Source organism: Lytechinus variegatus, chromosome 4 (assembly GCF_018143015.1).
Source record: "Lytechinus variegatus isolate NC3 chromosome 4, Lvar_3.0, whole genome shotgun sequence".
NCBI lineage: Eukaryota > Metazoa > Echinodermata > Echinoidea > Temnopleuroida > Toxopneustidae > Lytechinus > Lytechinus variegatus.
In genome coordinates this window covers 28,309,436-28,329,406 of record NC_054743.1, presented here as the reverse complement: position 1 = coordinate 28,329,406, position 19,971 = coordinate 28,309,436, and the positions used below count along the sequence as shown (strand labels likewise).

At 36.9% G+C, this 19,971-nt stretch overlaps 2 protein-coding genes across 2 annotated transcripts; both read right to left on the bottom strand.

Annotated features, from left to right (window-relative positions):
* Positions 1-217: 217 nt before the first annotated feature.
* On the bottom strand, positions 218-1,882 carry LOC121412924 (uncharacterized protein DDB_G0271670-like; the record flags this gene model as incomplete). The annotated part of the gene is made up of 2 exons (XM_041605686.1): positions 218-397; positions 1,733-1,882. Coding segments are annotated over 2 exons (330 nt in total), but the record flags the coding sequence as incomplete, so codon positions are not given.
* A 2,255-nt stretch (positions 1,883-4,137) lies between these two features.
* On the bottom strand, positions 4,138-19,515 carry LOC121413764 (serine/arginine repetitive matrix protein 1-like). Its single transcript, XM_041606703.1, has 7 exons — positions 19,057-19,515; positions 15,012-15,449; positions 14,521-14,580; positions 13,404-13,547; positions 12,408-12,545; positions 10,778-10,946; positions 4,138-9,181 (listed from the first exon to the last, which is right to left on the bottom strand). The coding sequence occupies exons 2-7, from the start codon at positions 15,357-15,359 to the stop codon at positions 6,540-6,542; spliced, it is 3,501 nt and encodes a 1,166-aa protein (XP_041462637.1). The 5' UTR covers positions 15,360-15,449; positions 19,057-19,515; the 3' UTR covers positions 4,138-6,539.
* Positions 19,516-19,971: the final 456 nt, after the last annotated feature.

Genomic DNA, 19,971 nt, shown 5'->3' with positions numbered 1-19,971 from the left:
GTTTGAAGTTCCTTGTGAAAAATGTAAAATAGTCTGAAAATCACTTCATGTCAATTTTCGAAAAAAAAAGTGATAAAGATGATGATGACGATAGTCATGACGAGACGATAATGAACATTAAAAATGTATAATGACAATTAATGCTGATGCTGACGCAGCTACTACTACTACCACTACTACTACTACCTATATACTACCTACTACTACTACTACTACTACTACTACTACTACTACTACTACTACTACTACTTCTTCTTCTTCTACTACTACTACTACTACTACTACTACTACTACTACTACTACTACTACTACTACTACTACTACTACTACTACTACTACTACTACTACTACTACTACTATTTCTACTACTACTACTACTACTACTACTACTACTACTACTACTACTACTACTACTACTACTACTACTACTTCTACTAGTAGTAGTAGTTGTAGTAGTAGTAGTAGTAGTAGTAGTAGTAGTACATGTAGAACTACTACTACGTCTACTAACAGAACAAATAAAACCAGTTAACACGTTTTCGAAATCGGATTGCAAAGTGATGTTTTGTGTGTTTGTTCATTTGTTGATGTTCTTCTGCGGGGTACTTCATCTTACAATCAATTAATGCAGCCCCCTCTTCCACATATTATGAAAACAAACATAATGGCATGGCCAACAAATTCAGTTTCAACTCCAATCCAAGAAGCACACTAAATCATAATACATGTATTATAATTTAGTGTGCTTCTTGGATATCTATATTAAAAAGGGATAGCATACCTCTCACGTGAAAATTTTATATTTATCCCCCCCCCCCCGACATTGTGCTTTATCCAGATTTGATAAAAACTTTTTCTTTCATTTATCAATTTACATTGCTGACATTGTTTCTTCTAAAAAAAAAGTTTACTCTCCATCTTATTAACTGAATTATAGGCATATTGGTAAAAAAATACACACCCAGTTAGTCCTGTTATTAATGGTTTTATTTTCACATGGATTAAACAGAGATTTAGCAGCTGTTTTTAAAATATTTTTTAAGAACATTACCGTAACGCCCTCATTCCATTATCTTGTTTTAAAAATCGCTATCTGGTTGTCTTTTAGTGTTCATCTTCCACAAGTACTTCGGTCAAAACTAAATTAAAGGAAAAAAAAGGCCTGAGCCCCGAGTGTTTACTTCTTTGCGGAGTACTTCACGGAAAACAAGATGAAGTACAAAGTTCTAAAACACGATCTTTGATGGCGCCCTTGCAACTAAGTCAACGATATTCATTGTATGCCTTGACATGAAGGATGGTTAATATCTTTCAACACTTTTTAATGTATCAAATACTGTTGATCTCTAAATGTATTGTTTATTTTTAAAAGATATTATGGCACTTTTCGCATTGTTGATAAAACTTTATTTCTCGGTTTTATCTCGTTTGTTCTATTTTGAAGTATTACTGGTCAACCTAAATTTTGAGAACAATTTTAAGTTAAGGTAGAAATTATACACTTCACGGTTTTATACCGTTACTATCCGTATTTTTCCAAAGATTAAAAGATGGATTTATCGGCAGTTTGACACTTCGTCCAAAATGGGCTAAGTGGCAATTGGACCAACTGGTTATGAGGCGGAGTGGTGAGAGGACGAATTGGCAATAAGACAATGTGGAAAGTGGACGAACTGATGATAGACTCACATGATAGTAGACGAGTTGGCAATCGGATAAATTGGCATTAAACGAGTTGGAAACTAATTCTATTACTACTACTTCTACGACTACGACTACTACTACTACTACTACTACTACTACTACTACTACTACTACTACTACTACTACTACTACTACTACTACTACTACTACTCCTACTACTACTACTACTACTACTACTACTACTACTACTACTACTACTACTACTATTACTACTACTACTCCTACTACTCCTACTACTACTAATACTATTATGATCATTACTATTAATATTCTTCTCCTTTTTTATCATTATTATCATCTTATCATTATGATGATGATGATGTTAAACATGATTATGTAAAAAATATTAAGAAGATCATATCCACGATCACTATCATCATCAATTCAATGTTAATATTAATTAGTTTAGTTAACCGTGCTTCAAAATTAGATTTTGAATAGGGATTGTCAAGATCATAATAGTCCTCTCCTTTCGTGTCTGTTATCGACAAATTAATACAAATGAATATCAGATATTTGACAAGAGTAGTCGTAAACAATAGATGTTAGTACGTCAAGTTGAGAGCATGGTTGGGAGTTAGTTAGCCAGAACTTAATACGAAAATACCCTGTGATGGCGCCCTTGCAGATGACGCTCGGGGACACATTGTACTTTTCGTTGCATTTTAAGGCCACCGCACACCTTACGAATATTCACGATCCGATTTTGGAACAAATCGCATTTTGCTCATTTTCTAAAAATATGAACGGAACATATCATTTTATTTGAGGTTAAATTGATTGAAAGAATACTAATATAACCATTTTGAATTTATTTTGGAGTAAAGGCCAAATTAGTTTCAAATCGTAGCAAATCATACGACTGCTATGACGTCATTACTACTACATATTAAATTCGATTTTATTCTGTTCTGAGAAGGATGATAGCATAGTCACGGATTTGAACATATGTATTCGTGCGATGATTTAGAACATTACACAGTAAGATATTCCAAGTCTAAATATAAGCATCAAATTCTACTACATTTTATTCTGAAATCGGGTCGAAGATCAATCGTAAGGTGTGCGGTCGCCTTTACACGTTATGAAATTCAGTCAAGAAGATATTCTGACCGAATCGCAGATGGAACACCGGATGAAGGGGGGGGGGGGGTCGGCGCCACATGCTGGGTTCAGGTGGAAACTGCCCTTACATTATTGTTCAAGTGATTAAAAATCAGATGAGGGAGAGAAAGAATAGAAAGTGATAAAAAAAAAACGGTCGTTGAATTTGTACTATATATATACTCAGGGACAGATCCATGATTTTTCAGGCGGCACCCCCCCCAAAAAAAAAAAAATGACGAGCGAAATTAATAGGCATAATAATCCACGAAAACCATTTTCCTGTTGAAAACTTGTTGATGGCTGACTACACTACCCGTTTTTCAGATAATCATCAATGAATCGATCTTTTGGTTGCCCCGCCCACCCCCTTTTTGTGATGCCCGACCACGAGTAGCGGAGTGGATAATTTTGTCACCTACTTCCACGTATCAATTTTTGGCATTACATAATCTTAACCTGGTAACTACATACTGGCTCAGATGGGCAGAGAATGTCAACCAACACTTGAACATGCTAAGGCCCCAATTGGATTGACCATGTTTTTTTGTTTTTAAAGGAATCTATAACTAAGGATTTTTTTTTTAAAGAAATCCGTTTATACAATCATTTGCATTCTTTTTTCTTCATGGTCATGGGGTAAAATATATCTGTTAAGCACTTAGAGACGTCGCGTCGTTCCGATGTATTAAGCGCTATATGCAAGCTGATTATTATTTTTATTAAAACACAGCGCAAGCAACATGTTCATTTTCATAGACAGGCCTGGGAGGGGCAACTTTCTATTATAACACATCCAGTATTCATTTTACTCAAATTCATGTTTTATCCTTTAATTTCCAGATGGACAAGACTCTCTCTCTCTCCTCCTCCCCCTCTCTGTTTCTTTCATTCCCATTTTTTCTCCCCATCCCCTCTCCATCTCCCGTTCTATTCCCCTCCCCTCCCTTACTTTTTGCCCCTCTCTGTACCTCATTCTGTCTAATTATGACATTTGTATCCAACACTTTTCTCTCATTTTCCAGCTTTGGTTTCTCCTGTCTCTTTTCTTCTTTCCATCACATTCCAACAATATCTCAAACTTCCTACCATTCAGGTTATATAATTTAAAAATCTTCAACCAGGTCCCATAACACAAAACCTATCAATTGATCACAGGGGTGATTTTTGTGATTGATTGCATTAATTTCTGTGTGTAATTAATTGTAAAAATCAGCTCCATGCTCAATCGCTACGTTTCATGTAACATGCCCCAGGTCCACATGTCAGAGTACACAAGTAGTTGCAAGTGATCAGAACAAAGACACAAATCTGGAATACCAATTTGGATTATTTTATACAAATCATTACTGAAATTCATCTTTGATCAATAATAATATAAAAATGTTTTATCTTCATCACCATTATTAACATCATCATCATCATTGATAATTTGTTCGTTAAATACCCAAACAATGCTTGTTTGATGGAATAAGAGAACCAACAAGAAATAACAAAATAACACATCTTTTTGCATCAATCCTAAAACAATAACATGTGAACAGTGTGAGTAACAATAACAGAGAGACGTTAATACTTCATAATGTCATAATAGAAAACAATACATAATAATGCCGTATTGATTTTCTTAGAATTTGGCATATATGTGCACATAAAGGATATATATTTCAAATAAATTCAGCTTTCTCATTTTGTCAAATCGATGAAACTTATACAACCATAGATGTATAACTGTATGTAAAATGACTCTAAAAAATATTTACAAATAAAATAAATGAGAAAAAATATCCATGTTGGCCATTACTGTCCCCCCAAAAAATTATTCCTTCAAATACTATCATCAATAAACATTTATTGAGACTCATGAAATAGCTATTAACTTTTTGTTTTGCTAGATAAATTCTATTCATTTAGCAATTTATTTATCTTATTCATTGATTTATAAAGCATTCAAACTTTCTGCCAACTTCATTATACTCACTCTTTTACTGTTCCTTTGAATTGTTTGAACATAAATTGCATGCTGCACTTAAGACACAAACTGAAAAATATTTTTTTCCAACTGATCAACAAAATGTAAATTTGCAAAGATTATTTCAATATAAAAGTTTAAAATCACCCAAACCCCTAAAATAATCACCATCCTAATGCATCACAAGTTTAAATTTGAAATAAGTCTGAAATATTTAAATAATACCAACACCAACTTCATTCAACAATATGTAAAAAAGAAATATAATCAATTTCACCCTTGGAAATCCTCTTCAACTGAGGCAAGTATAATGCTTGTCATTATTTGATGTGTAGAAATAATAAATTACAAACTAAGAAAATGCACTATATAGATATATTTCTTAAGAAGCCATTAGTACACATATTGCATGGCCTATTTAAAATGTTGTATCACAATATATATAAACCAGCATTGTATAATTTTTTAAAGGAAATGAACATGAATAAATATTGTGTGAGTAAAGCATATCCAATAAAAAATAAACTCAAAAGAAACTAACCATTACCAGATGATATGGCTTTTGGAAAAGTATAGGCAAGTGAAAGGCAAATAAACTTTATCAACTTTAATCATACTCTATGCTATTTGGAAGTTCAAAATACCTTCATTATTCTGGCAAAACTAAACATTAAAACCCATCAGCTGAAAACCTGCAGTCAACATTACTTCAAATATTATTATTAAAAAAATAAGATTTATGATTATTTTCTGTCTGATCTTTTTTTCTTGCAATGGTTCATGACTTAGAAGATTGTATATCATCATCTTGAACAAAGAACATAGAATTGATCATGAATGAGTTGTTGAACAAAAATATCAAACCCACTTGTACTTTAAATTCATACAGAATAGCTTAAAACCCATTCATAATATCATCATAATTATCATCTGTATAATTTCTTTCTAATTAGGATAATCATGATTTAACTATGAAATGTTTCAATAAAATATAAAACTGAGTTGTTTGACTATTTATGCGTAAACATTTAATATCTATTACTGATTATTTGCTGATGATTAGAATGTAATTCTTTTTGTTATATAAAAATCACTACTATTACGGTTGGTACAAAATTATTTTTCTGGAAGAAATAAATAATTTTGAACTCAGCTGATTTTTACTAAAACAAATTTTACATAAAAATAACTTTGAACATTAAATAACATCTTTTGATAATCATAAGCACCATATTCATTTCTTGTTCAAGCGTGAAAAAAATCTCAAACCATTTCCAGTTCCTCTTCATCCAGATTAAAAAATAAATAAAACAAACAATTAAAAGAGTCTGCATAACCGCACAAGAACATAGTACATGATGTTCAAAATGAAAATAAAAAACGAAATGTATAAATCTCAATTTTATTGAGATTTTGCCAATTATTTGTTTTGAGACACAAGCCATCATGATCTTGTTTTGAAAAAAAAATCTTCATTAAGAATATTAGTAATGATCCACAACCTACAGGATCAGATTAAATCTTTTATCATGTCAGCCTTACATTGCATATTAAAATAAACTTTTATTATACCATGATCCTTGATCACGAATACAAAAATCATCCTTTGATTCCAAAATACAAGGCTTAGATAAAAAAAAAGAAAGTTAAGGAGTAAATATTATTGTTCAATCTCCCTTTCCACCCTCCTAGTACAGTCTTCTGAGTTTAAGCAAGATTAACTTCATCATAATTGTCGACAAGATGTATTAGTTTTCAGTCAAATAATGGTCTCTTCATATTCCTCCAAGAGATCATTCAATTGCCCTTTCTGGAGGGCATTGGCGAGTGCCTTGGTAGCCACATAGGCTCTTTGTGCCTTCACAGGAGTGCTTCGAACGGTCCTGAAGGGATGAATCTCTGCAGCAGGTTTCCCATCAGTTCTACTCCTGGACACCATGTCCGGTTTGGAAGTATTGCTTGAGGATTGCAGTAAGGTTTGTGGCTGAGTTGTTGTGGCTCCTGGCAACGACAGGGGATGGAGAGGGACGGTGGATGGATTGGGGGATGGGGAGACTCGGTTGTGGGAAGGGGCTCTGGAGATGCGAGATGGTTTAGAAGGGTGCTGAGGTTGCGATGAAACGACGGATAACGGAGAGGAACGGATTGGTGCAACGGGACGCGGACGATTATGGTACTGGTTGTTTCGCGATACATCATGGTCTGCTTCCCAATCTGCCTGAGAGTTCCTGGAGGATGACAGGGATGTGTTTGGAGGCGGAGGGTGCGATGCTGGTCCTGCGATGCGGGCGAGAAGATCAGCCCTTGCTCTCCTAGGAGACACTGCATTGAAAGAACTTGAAGGAGAGGAGGTGGCGGATGGGACCGAGGGTTGTCTCGATGATGTCATTGTCACTGATGATGCAGATGAAGACGACGGTGATGTTGGGTACTGTCTGGGAGATGAAAGTGACGAAGATGGATAGCTGGGAGACACTGACGAGGGTTGCCTCCCTGAGGAAGTCGAAGATGGTGGGGAAATAGCTAGTGATGACGACACAGCCAGTCTAGGCAATGAATGAGATATAGTTGGTTGCGGATGATCACGGAATGTGTTTGACCTCCTGTCATATCTCTCATTTCCCCCTACCCCCCTTGAGGCTCTATCATCTAACTGAACACCTCGCTCTCGGCCATTATTGTCTGAGGATACATCCTCATTTCTTAATCTATCTGAAAGCCCTGTTATCTCTCTTACATCGCAATGAGGGAGTGGCCGATCCGAAGGTTCAGGGGTTTCAGAGTTCCTCTGACCTGACCAAGTTCTATCATGCCCTTCTCTGTTGATATTCCTCTGGGGTGACCGCTGATTACCCTGGTAAGGGGGAGGAGGCGATGTCATGTTTGGTCGTCTTGCATAGTTTGGAAGTGATCTATTCCTTGCCTTATATGGGGGAGGGGCACAAGCAGGTACCCTCCTGCCCCCATATGGTGGTGGCTGTCTACCAGCATGAGTTCTACCCGCCCTCTCGCGATCATCAACCCCGCTACCATCCTGTGTTGATTGTTCTCTATATGTATCCCCAGACCCTATAACATCTGGGAGCTCTTGTTCTTGGTTCACCCCTTCATCCCAGCTCCTGCTTCCAGCTCTACCCCTGCCAGCCCTCCCCTGCACTCCTCTTGAGTGTCCTCTCCATGCCTGGTCATTCCAATCCAAGCTATACATATTATCACTGTAATCTTCCATGGCACGAGTCCTGCCATCGGCTGCGTTAGTACTATACCTTGTGCCTTCACTTTCAGTCTGCGTTCTCCTCTCCGGAGAACCGCTTCGCTCGTCCCGTGATGGTGAAGATTGCAGGGATGGAATGGATTCATAGATAGACTCTTCAACCAGTTCGGGTCTCCAGTTGCTAGGCAAAGTCCTTGCTTCATGAATATCTGCCTGAACACTGACCATACTTTGTGAATGACTTGATTCACCTTGTGCTACAGATTCCTCGTCCCTAGATGCTTCATTCCGAGAACTCTCAACACTCCTTGCAGGATACACAACATCACTAGTTCTAGCTGATGCACTTGAGTGAGTCCTAACAACATTATGCCTGCCTTCATAAGGTGGAGGAAGTGTTTGTCTCCTGCGAGGGGAATCATGCAAATGAGTCGTTTGAGAAGGAAAACTCTGAACTTCTGTCTCTCTCTGATTTGAGACAGTTTGATCTGTCTCGTCCATAGCACCACTATCCACATTTATTGCAAATTCTGTTGAAATGTCCCGCGGTTGGGACTGAGTTGCCGTTTCTGGGGGAGGAGGAGGTCTCGGCCTCTGACGATTCCTAGCATTCCTGCTCAAGAGTGTCGGATCAGACAGGCTGTACCTATGTCCACTTCTCCTGATTTGATCACGGTAAAGTTCCGGAGGCAAACTGTTTGGATCATCCTCACTGTTCATTGTTGATTCCGGCTGCCTCGATCCTTCATCTGTGACTTGCCGCTGATGCGCGGAACGAGAATTCCACTCTGCGCTCTGGTCAGAACTAAGTCTCAGGGACTGGTGAAGTGTTCTATCCCTCAGTCCCGTCTGGTATTGATACACCCCTGGAGCAAGTCTAAGGTCATCACTACGGGTGCTTCCACGGCTACCATCACCTCTGATCACAACACCCTCTCTTGACTCCAGGGTCCCCACTGGATTTCCGGAAAAACTGCCACCAGTGACCCTGACGTTCTGCACTGCTGGTGTACCCGCTTGTCCTCCGGAAGGGGTGGTAGTTACTGAGCTTCCTGTAAAACTTCTTCCAACGATTGGTGTTGATTGAAGACTAGGAGCAAACAGGGTGTAAGGTGGCGGGGGCTCTAAGGGTAAACCACCAGGTCCTAGAGCTGCAGCAAGGGGAGTGATTCCACCAGCGATCTCATCTGCAGAGGGTAAATCAAGACAAAAAAAAAGAAATAAGGGGTAATAATCTCTGTAATGAGAAGTCAAAAGGGTGGTTTGGGTCACACTATTTAATCAGAATGAGATACACATTTCATTTTTAAGATCATCTCTGGGGATTGCTGAAAATTTCATATATCTTGAATGGAAAGCATACCTCATAGTTGGATGACCATGTTTCTTCTGCACTTCAAGAACGTCTCTGTCCAATTCCTTTACTTTGCATCAAGGGGGTAGTACAGGTTATAAATACAGGTGAATCTACTACATAAGTCAAATGTCTTAGGAACAACTGAAATGTGTTCTACATAGGCGATTTGACTAGAATCCATAAATAACACATGCTCTGCCCAATCTCTTTGGAATATTTGCCTCAACCTACAGTATTCATTTGACATATATGGAAGGTTGAAATTTGCAGACTCAACCAAAATAAATTTTGGTAATTCATACCAGCATGGTAATATATGAAACTATATTCACATATGCAATTTTTCAAAATGATTCTTGATGTGTGTAATTTTGCTCATTTCTTCATTAGATGTGTGTATTTTTACTTTTTTGTTTTGAGACACATATGTAGATTCAGCTGTCAATATGTCTTTATAAATCTTGAATATACAGTTTCATTTTAAAGCTTTAATAGGATTTTTAAGCAGAATACAAAACTAAGAGAGTCTGGTTTGGTTGACTTCTTGGCCCATATAATGAAGTCCATTTAACTTAGGCCATGGTCTAACTTTGTGTTAAATTTAATATGGGTAGTCATATATTTCAAGATTGCATTTTCATTATGTTAACGATCTTACCTTGGCTCTTTCCTCATGTTTTAATAATAAAAAGAACTATTTCAACCACAACTTTAGATCAGAGTTTAAAGGATAAGTCCACCCCAATAAAAAGTTGATTTAAATAAAAAGAGAAAAATCAAACAAGCATAACACTGAAAATTTCATCAAAATCGGATGTAAAATAAGAAAGTTATGACATTTTCAAGTCTCGCTTCATTTCACAAAGCAGGTATATGCACATCCTGGGCGGTATGCAAATGAGGAGACTGATGACGTCATCCACTCACTATTTCTTTTGTACTTTATTATATGAAATATTCTAATTTTCTCCTCACTGTCAAGTGAAACAATGATTAATTCCTCCCTGAACATGTGGAATTAGCATTGTTTAATACTATATGGTTCAGTCAAGTTGGTCCTTATTGTCAAATCTGTAAAAAAAGAAATATTGTATAATTCAAACAATAAAAAACAAAGAAATATTGAGTCAGGGACATCATCGACTGTCTCAATTGCATGTCACCGAGTTGGGCATATCACTGTTTTGCGAAAAATAAGCAAAACTTTAAGGTGTCATAACTTTCTTATTTTACATCTGATTCTGATGAAGTTTTCAGCGTTGTGCTAGTTTGATTTTTCTCTATTTATTCAAATCAATATTTTTCTGGGTTGGACTTGACCTTTAAATTAGACCCTAGTTCAGAATACGGCCCTTGCGGGTTTGGAGCTGGTTGGTAACACATTACAACAACAAAATTAATGAATTTCTAATCTAGATGAACCTACCACTGACAAGCCCAATGTTGGTGTAGGACGGGGGTTCAAATCCCCCTGAGACCGAGCTAACGAAGAAAGACCCTTCATGGAATGGTGAAGCAGGGTAATTGTGATGCTCCTCATATGACGGCAGCTCCAGATTAGCAGGGACGTCATCGGCTGTATTGGTGTTGGTTGCCTATAAAGAAACGCGATGGAGGTCAATAAACAAATTGTGCAATTTAGAATAGCGTGCTTTCGTTTCTAGCAATCTTCACCAGCAACATGATTCAGTTCTTTTTGGTTAAAGGGAAATTTGTTATCCACATCCACATTTGTTATGTACACTCTCATCAAATTTTATAACCCTCACCTACTTTCATGAAGGCCTATTTTGGTTGCCACTTGGAACAGATTTTTAACAATGCTGAAAAACATCTACAATGAGCCACTATGTACATTACAAATGTGTTTTCTCTGGTTTGAAAGTCAATTGATAAAACTGGAATTTAGGTTTTAGTCTGAAATGCAGGATCCTTGTCCTATAGATTTTAAGCTTAATACCTCAGTCCCATTTGCTCTACAGCCGTTTAAATTTTTTTTTGTACTAGCTACACATAGGTGGTTTGAATAAAAAAATTAATAAAACGGCTGTTTTCGACTTGTCGTACTACCTCCGTAGTAGAGAAAATGTGACCGGGTATTATTCATGTATATTAGCAGACCAACATAGCCTTTAATCTTTCTTGGGCCATGTCTTGCGAAGAGTTGTGAGTGATCCAATCAATCTCAACTGTGGAAAGCTAAACCTGTCGTAGTTCATCAAAAGAAGAGGCATAAGCGCTGCCCCATCGTAAATAGAATTGAGCATGCTAATCACTCAATACAGTTACACATGCAGAAATGCTTGTCACATCGAATACCACGATGAAAAGATTACTGAATTTAAGAAGATGGTGTTACAGGCTTTCCATAGATGATATCGATTTGATCAATCATAACCCTTTACAGAATGGGGTCAAAGACACACATTTACAAAGAAGCTTTTGTTTTGCATGATGGATGTTTCTACAAAGGTGAAATTGACAAATGAACCAAATTTGTGCATGCATACTATTTAAGTTTTCATTTGTCCTCCAGTTTTGACAACTTTTTTTCAGATGAATCAGCATGTTCCTGAAAACCATAGCATAACCGCAGAGAGTTGGTCTTGGAATACTTTTTAGGTCTTATGATATTTTTTCAATACTTCAAAGTCAAACTGATTTATACGCAGGATGGAAACATGATAAATCCTGACAGCACAGAAATAATTATCCATCGTCATAGATACATCCATCATCCAAATCAAAAGCTCGTAATAATCCATAATTACAAAGGGGGGAAATGAGATCTGTAGCCCATCTTAAAAGAGTTGCCATTGATCGCAACTATGGAAAGCCAAAAAAGTCAATATATGAAATGCATGTTTGTTAAAAAAAAATTATAGATAATATTTTTATAAATTCATTGATTTCTGGTCAATTCGGTGTGTTCTGCTTTGTTTACAAAGGACACTTTGCAAATTTCCCGTAGAAAAAATTATGACACTGATGGATTTCCAGACTTATGATTGATTGGATCAATCATAACTCTTTGTAAGATGGACCCCTGGACTTACTCTTGACCGTCCTCTTTGGTCATCAATCTGAGTCCTGGAACAACATCCATAGCACATGAACATAAACATAACTTGGGTGACCACGATGACACCAGTACCAACGATGACGGTCGTAAGTTGTATCGTAAACCGGGCTCCCTGCAAATAAGGAATTCAATAAGACAATGTTAGAAAACTTGGTTTTTCCCCATGAGTTTCCATCAAAGAAGTGATTCTCATAATGCAAAGTTACAGAATGATAAATATGAGTCAGGACAACATACAACATGGTCAAGTCATAGATGCAGATGCTACATGTAGTACTCAAGAAATGCTCCCATCCTTAAAGAAAAATAAAAATCAGTGTTTTCTTGGGAGACCACCATTAACCTGAATTTGAAAGAGCCAGCCCAAATCCACTGTGGCTTGTACTCATTAATCATGTGCATTTTACTGTTTCTTGTAGGGTTCTGGTATAGTCTTGCACCATGCAGGACATTAGGCTACAATAAAACACCCCGCACATGACCACCATATTGTCAGTGTCTTCATATAACGGTGACATGACATATGCTCCTGCGACAATTGCTGCGGTCTTGATTAATATCTCAGAAGGCATAGATTTAGAGTAAGGATTGTGATAGAGTTTGGGGTTCAGAATATTGTAATGATTACGATTAGGATTTATTTAATTTTGGAGGCTATGTTTTATGTTTCGCTTGATGCGTACATTTTCCATCGGAGCAAATGTCATTGAACCAACATAACATCCCAAGATGATTTCAGTGACCTGAAACCAAATTTGACATGGACAATATGTAACTGAATTCAATTTCTGATATCATGATAGCACAACATATAAGGAATTGAGTGAGACAGGTAAAAATTAACTGATAAAGGCCTCTTGGAACACTCTGAAAAAACCACAAGGGTAATGTACGTTGTGTTCTTCGTATTTGCGCCATTCTGGTGTTGGCGAAAGCTTTTGTTTTTCCTGGAGCGATGAGATTTACTAACCTTGACAACATTACACCTTGCAATGACATCAGGCAGCAGGGTGCATTCATAGTCCTGCTCCAGAGTGGCACCGAAGATACTGAAGATGACCAGTGCAAGACCAGCCAGAGAACCAAAGAGACATCCAACAAAGTAAGTTTTGATCTAAGAATGAATCAAAGAAGAGAGGGGAAAGTCAGTGATTGTGTATAAGTGAGGGTTGGCATAGGTAGATGTATATTCTGGTAGAACAAGGGAAACAATATTCCTGCATGCTTGCATCCTGCTTGAACATGTATGTTGCCCAGGCTGCGCTCTTGATAAAACAGAACCAATGGATCTGAATACAGCGGTCCATCCATATCTTTTGCATTTACTTACATAAACTTAACATTCCCATTTGCAATTCTTTATTTTTGCACATTGTTTTGATTTTTATAAAGTCCTGTAAAAACGAAACACCAAAAGCTTTTTGACTTCCTGGGCCCTTTGCATAAAACTTTTGCCATAAAAATCTTGGGCAAATTTATGTAATTTTCAATGGCAAAATTTTGTTTGTCAGAGTTTTTGTTTGTTTGCCAGTGTGCTTTTAAGGCAAAAGTTTTATGCAACAGGTCCCTGGTGTTCCAACATCCTTAGTGTTGTGCTGGTGGAGGATTTGGTCCAGCAGGCCATGTCTGACTGATGGTTATCACGCAACACTGTATTTGTACCTGAGAGGTGATCAAGTTATTTGCAAGTTACACACAGACTTTGACATGCCTGGTGACCATTTCTTGCAAGTTACTGGTGATGAATAAGAATCTCAATACTCTGTATTCTCATGATGATAAGTTGACATTCTATCACTTCAGATACAAAAATCTTGATGTTAAGAAGCATTTGAATGCTAAGTGTGTTATTTTTCCAGATTTCCTTAGAATTATAGAAAGGTCGCTTCCATTATGCTAAAACAGGATCATCAGCCTTGGGTAGCTTATGAACAGCTTTATTAAATGACTCTCAAAGAGAATACGAAAGCAGATGTAGTATTGGTCTGGAATTTAAGCCTGATGGTCCTTACTAAAATTCTCCCGAAGTTCTTACTTTCTATGGGGGCAAGCCAGGATCAATCAAGAAAATGGAAAAAAATTCTTACCAAGAATCTCTTGTGAGGTCTCTTCAATGCAGTATATCCCATTATTCCAACAAAGAGTTCCTGTACGAACAAAAGAGTTCAAATGCAACTGTGAATTTTGCCTTGTTTAACATGAATAGAGCATGTCAAAAAATTAGGAATTCTAAACACTAGAAAAGTAAACTTTTGTAAATTCACTGGAGATACTTCCACCTGTACTGGAATTGATATGGAGACTGAATTACACCATCATTTTTAAGTGACTGTCCTGAACTTATGAAATTTCAATTGAACTGTTTGTGAAATGCATCAGAGGCAATGACGCCAACTAAGTTCTGACCAAACAAAGCTTAGGTGGGCCAAGCTAGTATATATTAACAATGGTTTGATTCCCACAAGGCTGTATCTGATGAGAACATTCAGGTGCCAATGACCAGAGAAAGGGAAATGATGGGAGTGTCCTTAGCGTTGGCCACAAGATGATCCCTAAAGATATGAACAAGACAACTTACCAATGCTCCTACAATAACAGGAATGCACATGTATGCCATCCAGCAGTGGAAGGCCACAGCTAGAATCCCAAGTGTGGCACAAATGCAGCTGAGGATCACCTGCATGACGATGAACCGCGATGCAGATGTCGGCAACCGCAGTTGGTTGAGCTTGAAGGCTCCATGGCGAATCTGGAAGCCCCTGCTCTGGGGGTTGGGCGGTGATCGTCTTCTGGGTGCTCCATTTCTGGTGGCAGCGGTGGGATCGGTGGGGACGGGTGTGTCGATGGCCGTGGCCGAAGCAAGCTGTTCCTGTCGCCGGGGTTGGTAGATGGTGCTGACCTCCTGGGTCATCCTGGTTGGTGGCATCGATCGGGTCAAGGTGGGGTGTGGCGGCAGAACTCGAGAAGTTCTCTTAGTTTACTTTCGTTTCATGAAGTCTCCTTTTTATTTGTGGACCTGCATGAAGCAACAAAGTAGAACAGTAAATGCGTACAATGTTCACAAATTTTGATGCCAGTGTGGAAACAATTGAAAGCTCAATTTTCACATAACTGATTTTCTTGGTCTCGATAGACAAAAATTAGCCATGAAATTACAGGATTTCTGATATATTTGTCATTTACACCAATTCTACTAACCAAATCAGTACATAATGATTTATTTTTCATGAGTTACCATTGAAGAATGTATGTCCCAGACCAAAATTACCTCTTCATTTTCTCTTTACCTACACATAAATGTATTGACCCTGTGAAGATGCAATAAACATCCCATAAAGGTAGAAGTTTGAAAACTTATATGGCGGTTGTTTAAAAAAATGATGAGGATGCTATCTGACTGGTCTCTGTGTAAAGACTTTTGCTAAGGTATAGACAAATCTGACTTCAAAGCACTCTAACTACGATGGCCATAATTGATGGGCTTCCAAACAACAAAAGTGTTTTCAATAGGTTATTCAACAAGCTACTTCCGTTGCTATATCAGTCAATACATTATCTTTTGCCACACATAATTTGATGCACCATTAAGTTAGATATAACCCCAAAACCAGCATCCAAATCACATTGGTCTAGGTATACATGTACACTGAATAGAAGAAATAAAACAAGACTATAGACACAGTCATGTAGGCATCGCTTCTGACTAAAGCTTCAATGGACCAGAACCTCAAACATGAGTGACTGACTGACTGTCTGACTCAGGATGAATGTGTCTTGGAAGTGAGTGACTATCACAGATGAGGAAAATGGAAGGAAATTCATCACATTCATTTCAAGATATCTACACAACATTTGCAATAATTACTTGCGAACATTTGACATTTAAACATCTATTGCCTCAGCAAGAGTGGCTCTTCATGTCACAGGCAGGAAGAATAGTGAAGATAAACACGGTGTAAAATACCCCCCCTCCCTTATCCTAAAGTACACATGACTACTCAATGATGAAAAAAAAAACACCAACCCAAATACACTGAGACAAATCACGATTTGCCCCCTCAAATGTCAAATATAACAACTCGTCGGCTGCAAAAGGGGCCCCCAGTGAAGTGCTAGTGGGTGCAGTAGAAAATACAATTTGGAACACAAGTAAAAAAAAAAAAAGACCCCCAAAAGGAGAATGTGTAACAGGCTTTAACCATTATTACATGCATATTTGGTCCAATGTACTTTGTAAAAGGAGAAAAATGTAATTAAAAATGAATGAAAATAGCCTCCATATGAAAAATCACACATTTTCCCATAAAATTGCACCTTAGATGTGTTATATATATATATATAAGCCGCCAGTAATTCAGTCATTTATTTTTCAAAACAGACCCAATAATTTGTGGCTGGGTGCAACACAAAGAGCAATATATAAAGGACAAAAATTTGAACAAATCTCCTTTACTGACGAATATGCTTTTTCCAATGTTACCCCCCCAAAAAAAAAAAAAAAAAAATGACATGCCATACTAAAAAAACATAGCTATTAATAGCAACATACTCCATGAGCTGGTTTTCTCTTTAATGTAGACACTTCACTGTACACCATGTATTTTGTCATGTGCATATAAAAGTTCAATCCTGCAAAAGACCACCCAGACTCAAAGTTTCTGTGATTATTATTATTCTCTCTCTTGTCGATAAAGAAGCTTTGTGAATAATGTTAAACAAACTGAATAGGGGGCAACTGCAAAGAAAACATTCACCCCCAGCCACAATTTTTTTTTAAATGTTCAACTTATCTAAAGGGGGTATTTTGGGCTTGGCCTGTCACCTTTAGATATTTCTGACATTGCAACCAACTAAATAACCTTGAACTTCATATCTGACCAGAGCAGACATATTCACTCAACATATCACTTCGCTTTAATCTTATACAAATCTGAAACGCAAAAATACCTTTACCTTGGCTGTCACAACCTGTACGTATTTAAAACCGACCCAAATTACTACTGTCAGTTCAAATGCTATTTACAGCAGGTAGGATTAGGGAGAAATATCAACTCTTTGATCAGATACTATGCATGATGAGGTATATAGTATTTTGTGCAGATTCATTATGAGGAAATTTATAGAAAAGAATCATGCAACCTATCTCATAAACATGTCGGCCTATAGTTCAAGGTGAAGACTTTCTACTTACAGGGTCACACTACTCAAATAGAAGAAGAGAATGGCACTTTGAAACTGATACTTAAATTCAATAATTATTCAGAGCATCTGTCTTTCCTTTATGCTCTAGTCCTGTGAGAGCCTCTTCAATGAATGTATTAATATAGCATTAATTATAATACCAATAATGAATTAATAATATCATTACTGAAATAATCATTTGCCAATAATAAAATTGATCATCATAGTGCTAATTATTTGGGCAATTTCATAAAATATGTACAATACGTTCGACCCAAAATATGTGGGACCTTCATGAAGTTTTCTGTCTCTGATTTCATGTTCTTTTGACAGTCTCTAATGTACTCAATCATTTCATTTTATCATCCTTATTTCCATATTCCTTGTTTTATTTTTAGTTATTTAAACCTTTCATGTATCTTTTATTCTCTGAATATTAAGTTGATGGATTTCAATTTTCTTCTCTAATATTCTTTCATCATTTTATACAATTTTCCCACTCTCTATAACCAGTTTCCTTTGTCATTATCTAGTTTTCACTTCATCCTATAATCTGGGGATTTTCACCCCCCCCCCTGGGTTCCCACTTTTTGAAAACTTTTTGTTTGTGAGTCCTAATTGGATTTATAAAACATTCACAATATATTTCCATATGATAATACAGTCACGGTGACCATATTAAAAGGTATATGCATACGGATTTGAATCAAATCGTAAATGAATCTAGTAGATTTCCATTGCAGCTTTGTTCACTCTCGAGCTAATAATTAATGGTAGAGGATTAATTCAGAGAGTAGAATACATAATAAGAGGGCAGGCGGCAAAGTGTTTTCTCAATTATATCCTCTATAGATAAACCACTGTATTGAGGTTCACTAGGATTATTTTTTCCATTCTTTAATATCCACAATGTGGATCATATCCAAGAATAAAAGACTTACAGAATTGTGTTATTATGATGTCTCAAAAAGGAAAAGGAAATGATAAGTAACATACTAAGTATTCTTTTTTTTAATTAATTACATTTTTCAAGAATATGAAAAACTTCATTGGTTGATATCCATGCAAATGCAATACTGGTATCAAACAAGACAAGCCTTGAATTTTCCAGATATTTTTCTTTGATGTTTGGTATATCAAACATATAACATGCATCCAACGAAAGTACTTTCTTTGTCAAATCAAGACTAAAGAAAAATGAAAACATTAAGTATAATCATTTAGGTGATGAATGCACATGTTTATAAAAAAAAGTGTTTAAGTTAAAAAGCATAAGTGCATTTAGCTATATAGTACTATAACTTTATATTGGTTATGTTTATGTAACTAATTCATTACAAACAAAAATTCTTGAAAAAATAACATATTGCATTCTTGATAAGTGAATCATTTGAAAATAAACTTATATTCATGCAGCAACAAGAAATACACATAGAACATACCTGAGAATCAAATTTTTTTTTAAACAGCTGTAAATGAATACATTCCCTTGTTATTAAATCCAAGATATATCACACACACACACAGATGCGTGTCACTGACGATCCACTCAAATGGTAAACAAGCCTGGAACATCACTTAAAAAACGCTGTCACCATCAAAATGAAATTCCTGAATAAATTATTCCCTGTGTATCCTATACACTTGGAAATATGACAACGATCCCGATGGTTCCTTTTAAAGAAATCCAATGTCAGAGTCGATCACAAGCACATGTGGGCATGCATCCCTTTCAATCAGCACAAAAGTCCAGGGGCCTCTATTCAAAAGCCAGGCACACTCTACCGATTAGTCCCTCCTCCTTTCTTTTTATCTGCCCCCCTCTCAGTTCTACCCCCTCACGCAAGCCACCTATCTCTGTGAGCTCTCGCACCGGACTGTCCTGTCCAGCGACTTCCAGCAGCTTATATAGCACCCACCAGCAGCGCTCACTTCCTATGGACAGCGCTGGGTGACTCGTCTTGTGAAAGTGCTGGCTGCCAACCAGGCCATGCAGCTATCATAATTGGATATGCGATTACCATATCCCCCTCCACAGTTCAGCTTGGCTGTATTGGAAAGTAGGCCTATGGTTGCATCTGCTTTGAAGGTCCAATGGACTTTAACGGGCATGTTCAGAAATGAGTGCCAAGAAACGTCGAAAGAATCAACCCACAATCCAATTAACAGATAATAGATTTTAATACACTGCTGTGTAAAGTAGCGGCATTTGAACTTAAAACTCAGTTCACATGAGAGCTATACACTTAAAATAATCTGAATTTCTATTTTTCAAAATGTAAGATTTTTGTAAAAAAATGATACATGTCTTGTTTAAAAGCAAATTAATCTTGTATTTTTTTAGTAGAAATTATACT

Bases quoted from the DNA above. Each gene is read 5' to 3' on its own strand.
- LOC121413764 (XM_041606703.1), bottom strand. From the start codon at position 15,359: ATGCCACCAACCAGGATGACCCAGGAGGTCAGCACCATCTACCAACCC. The intron at 14,581-15,011 runs GTAAGTTGTCTT...TTGTTCGTACAG, and splicing joins CTGTTATTGTAGGAGCATTG to GAACTCTTTGTTGGAATAAT. The intron at 13,548-14,520 runs GTAAGAATTTTT...ATTCATTCTTAG, and splicing joins GACCTCACAAGAGATTCTTG to ATCAAAACTTACTTTGTTGG.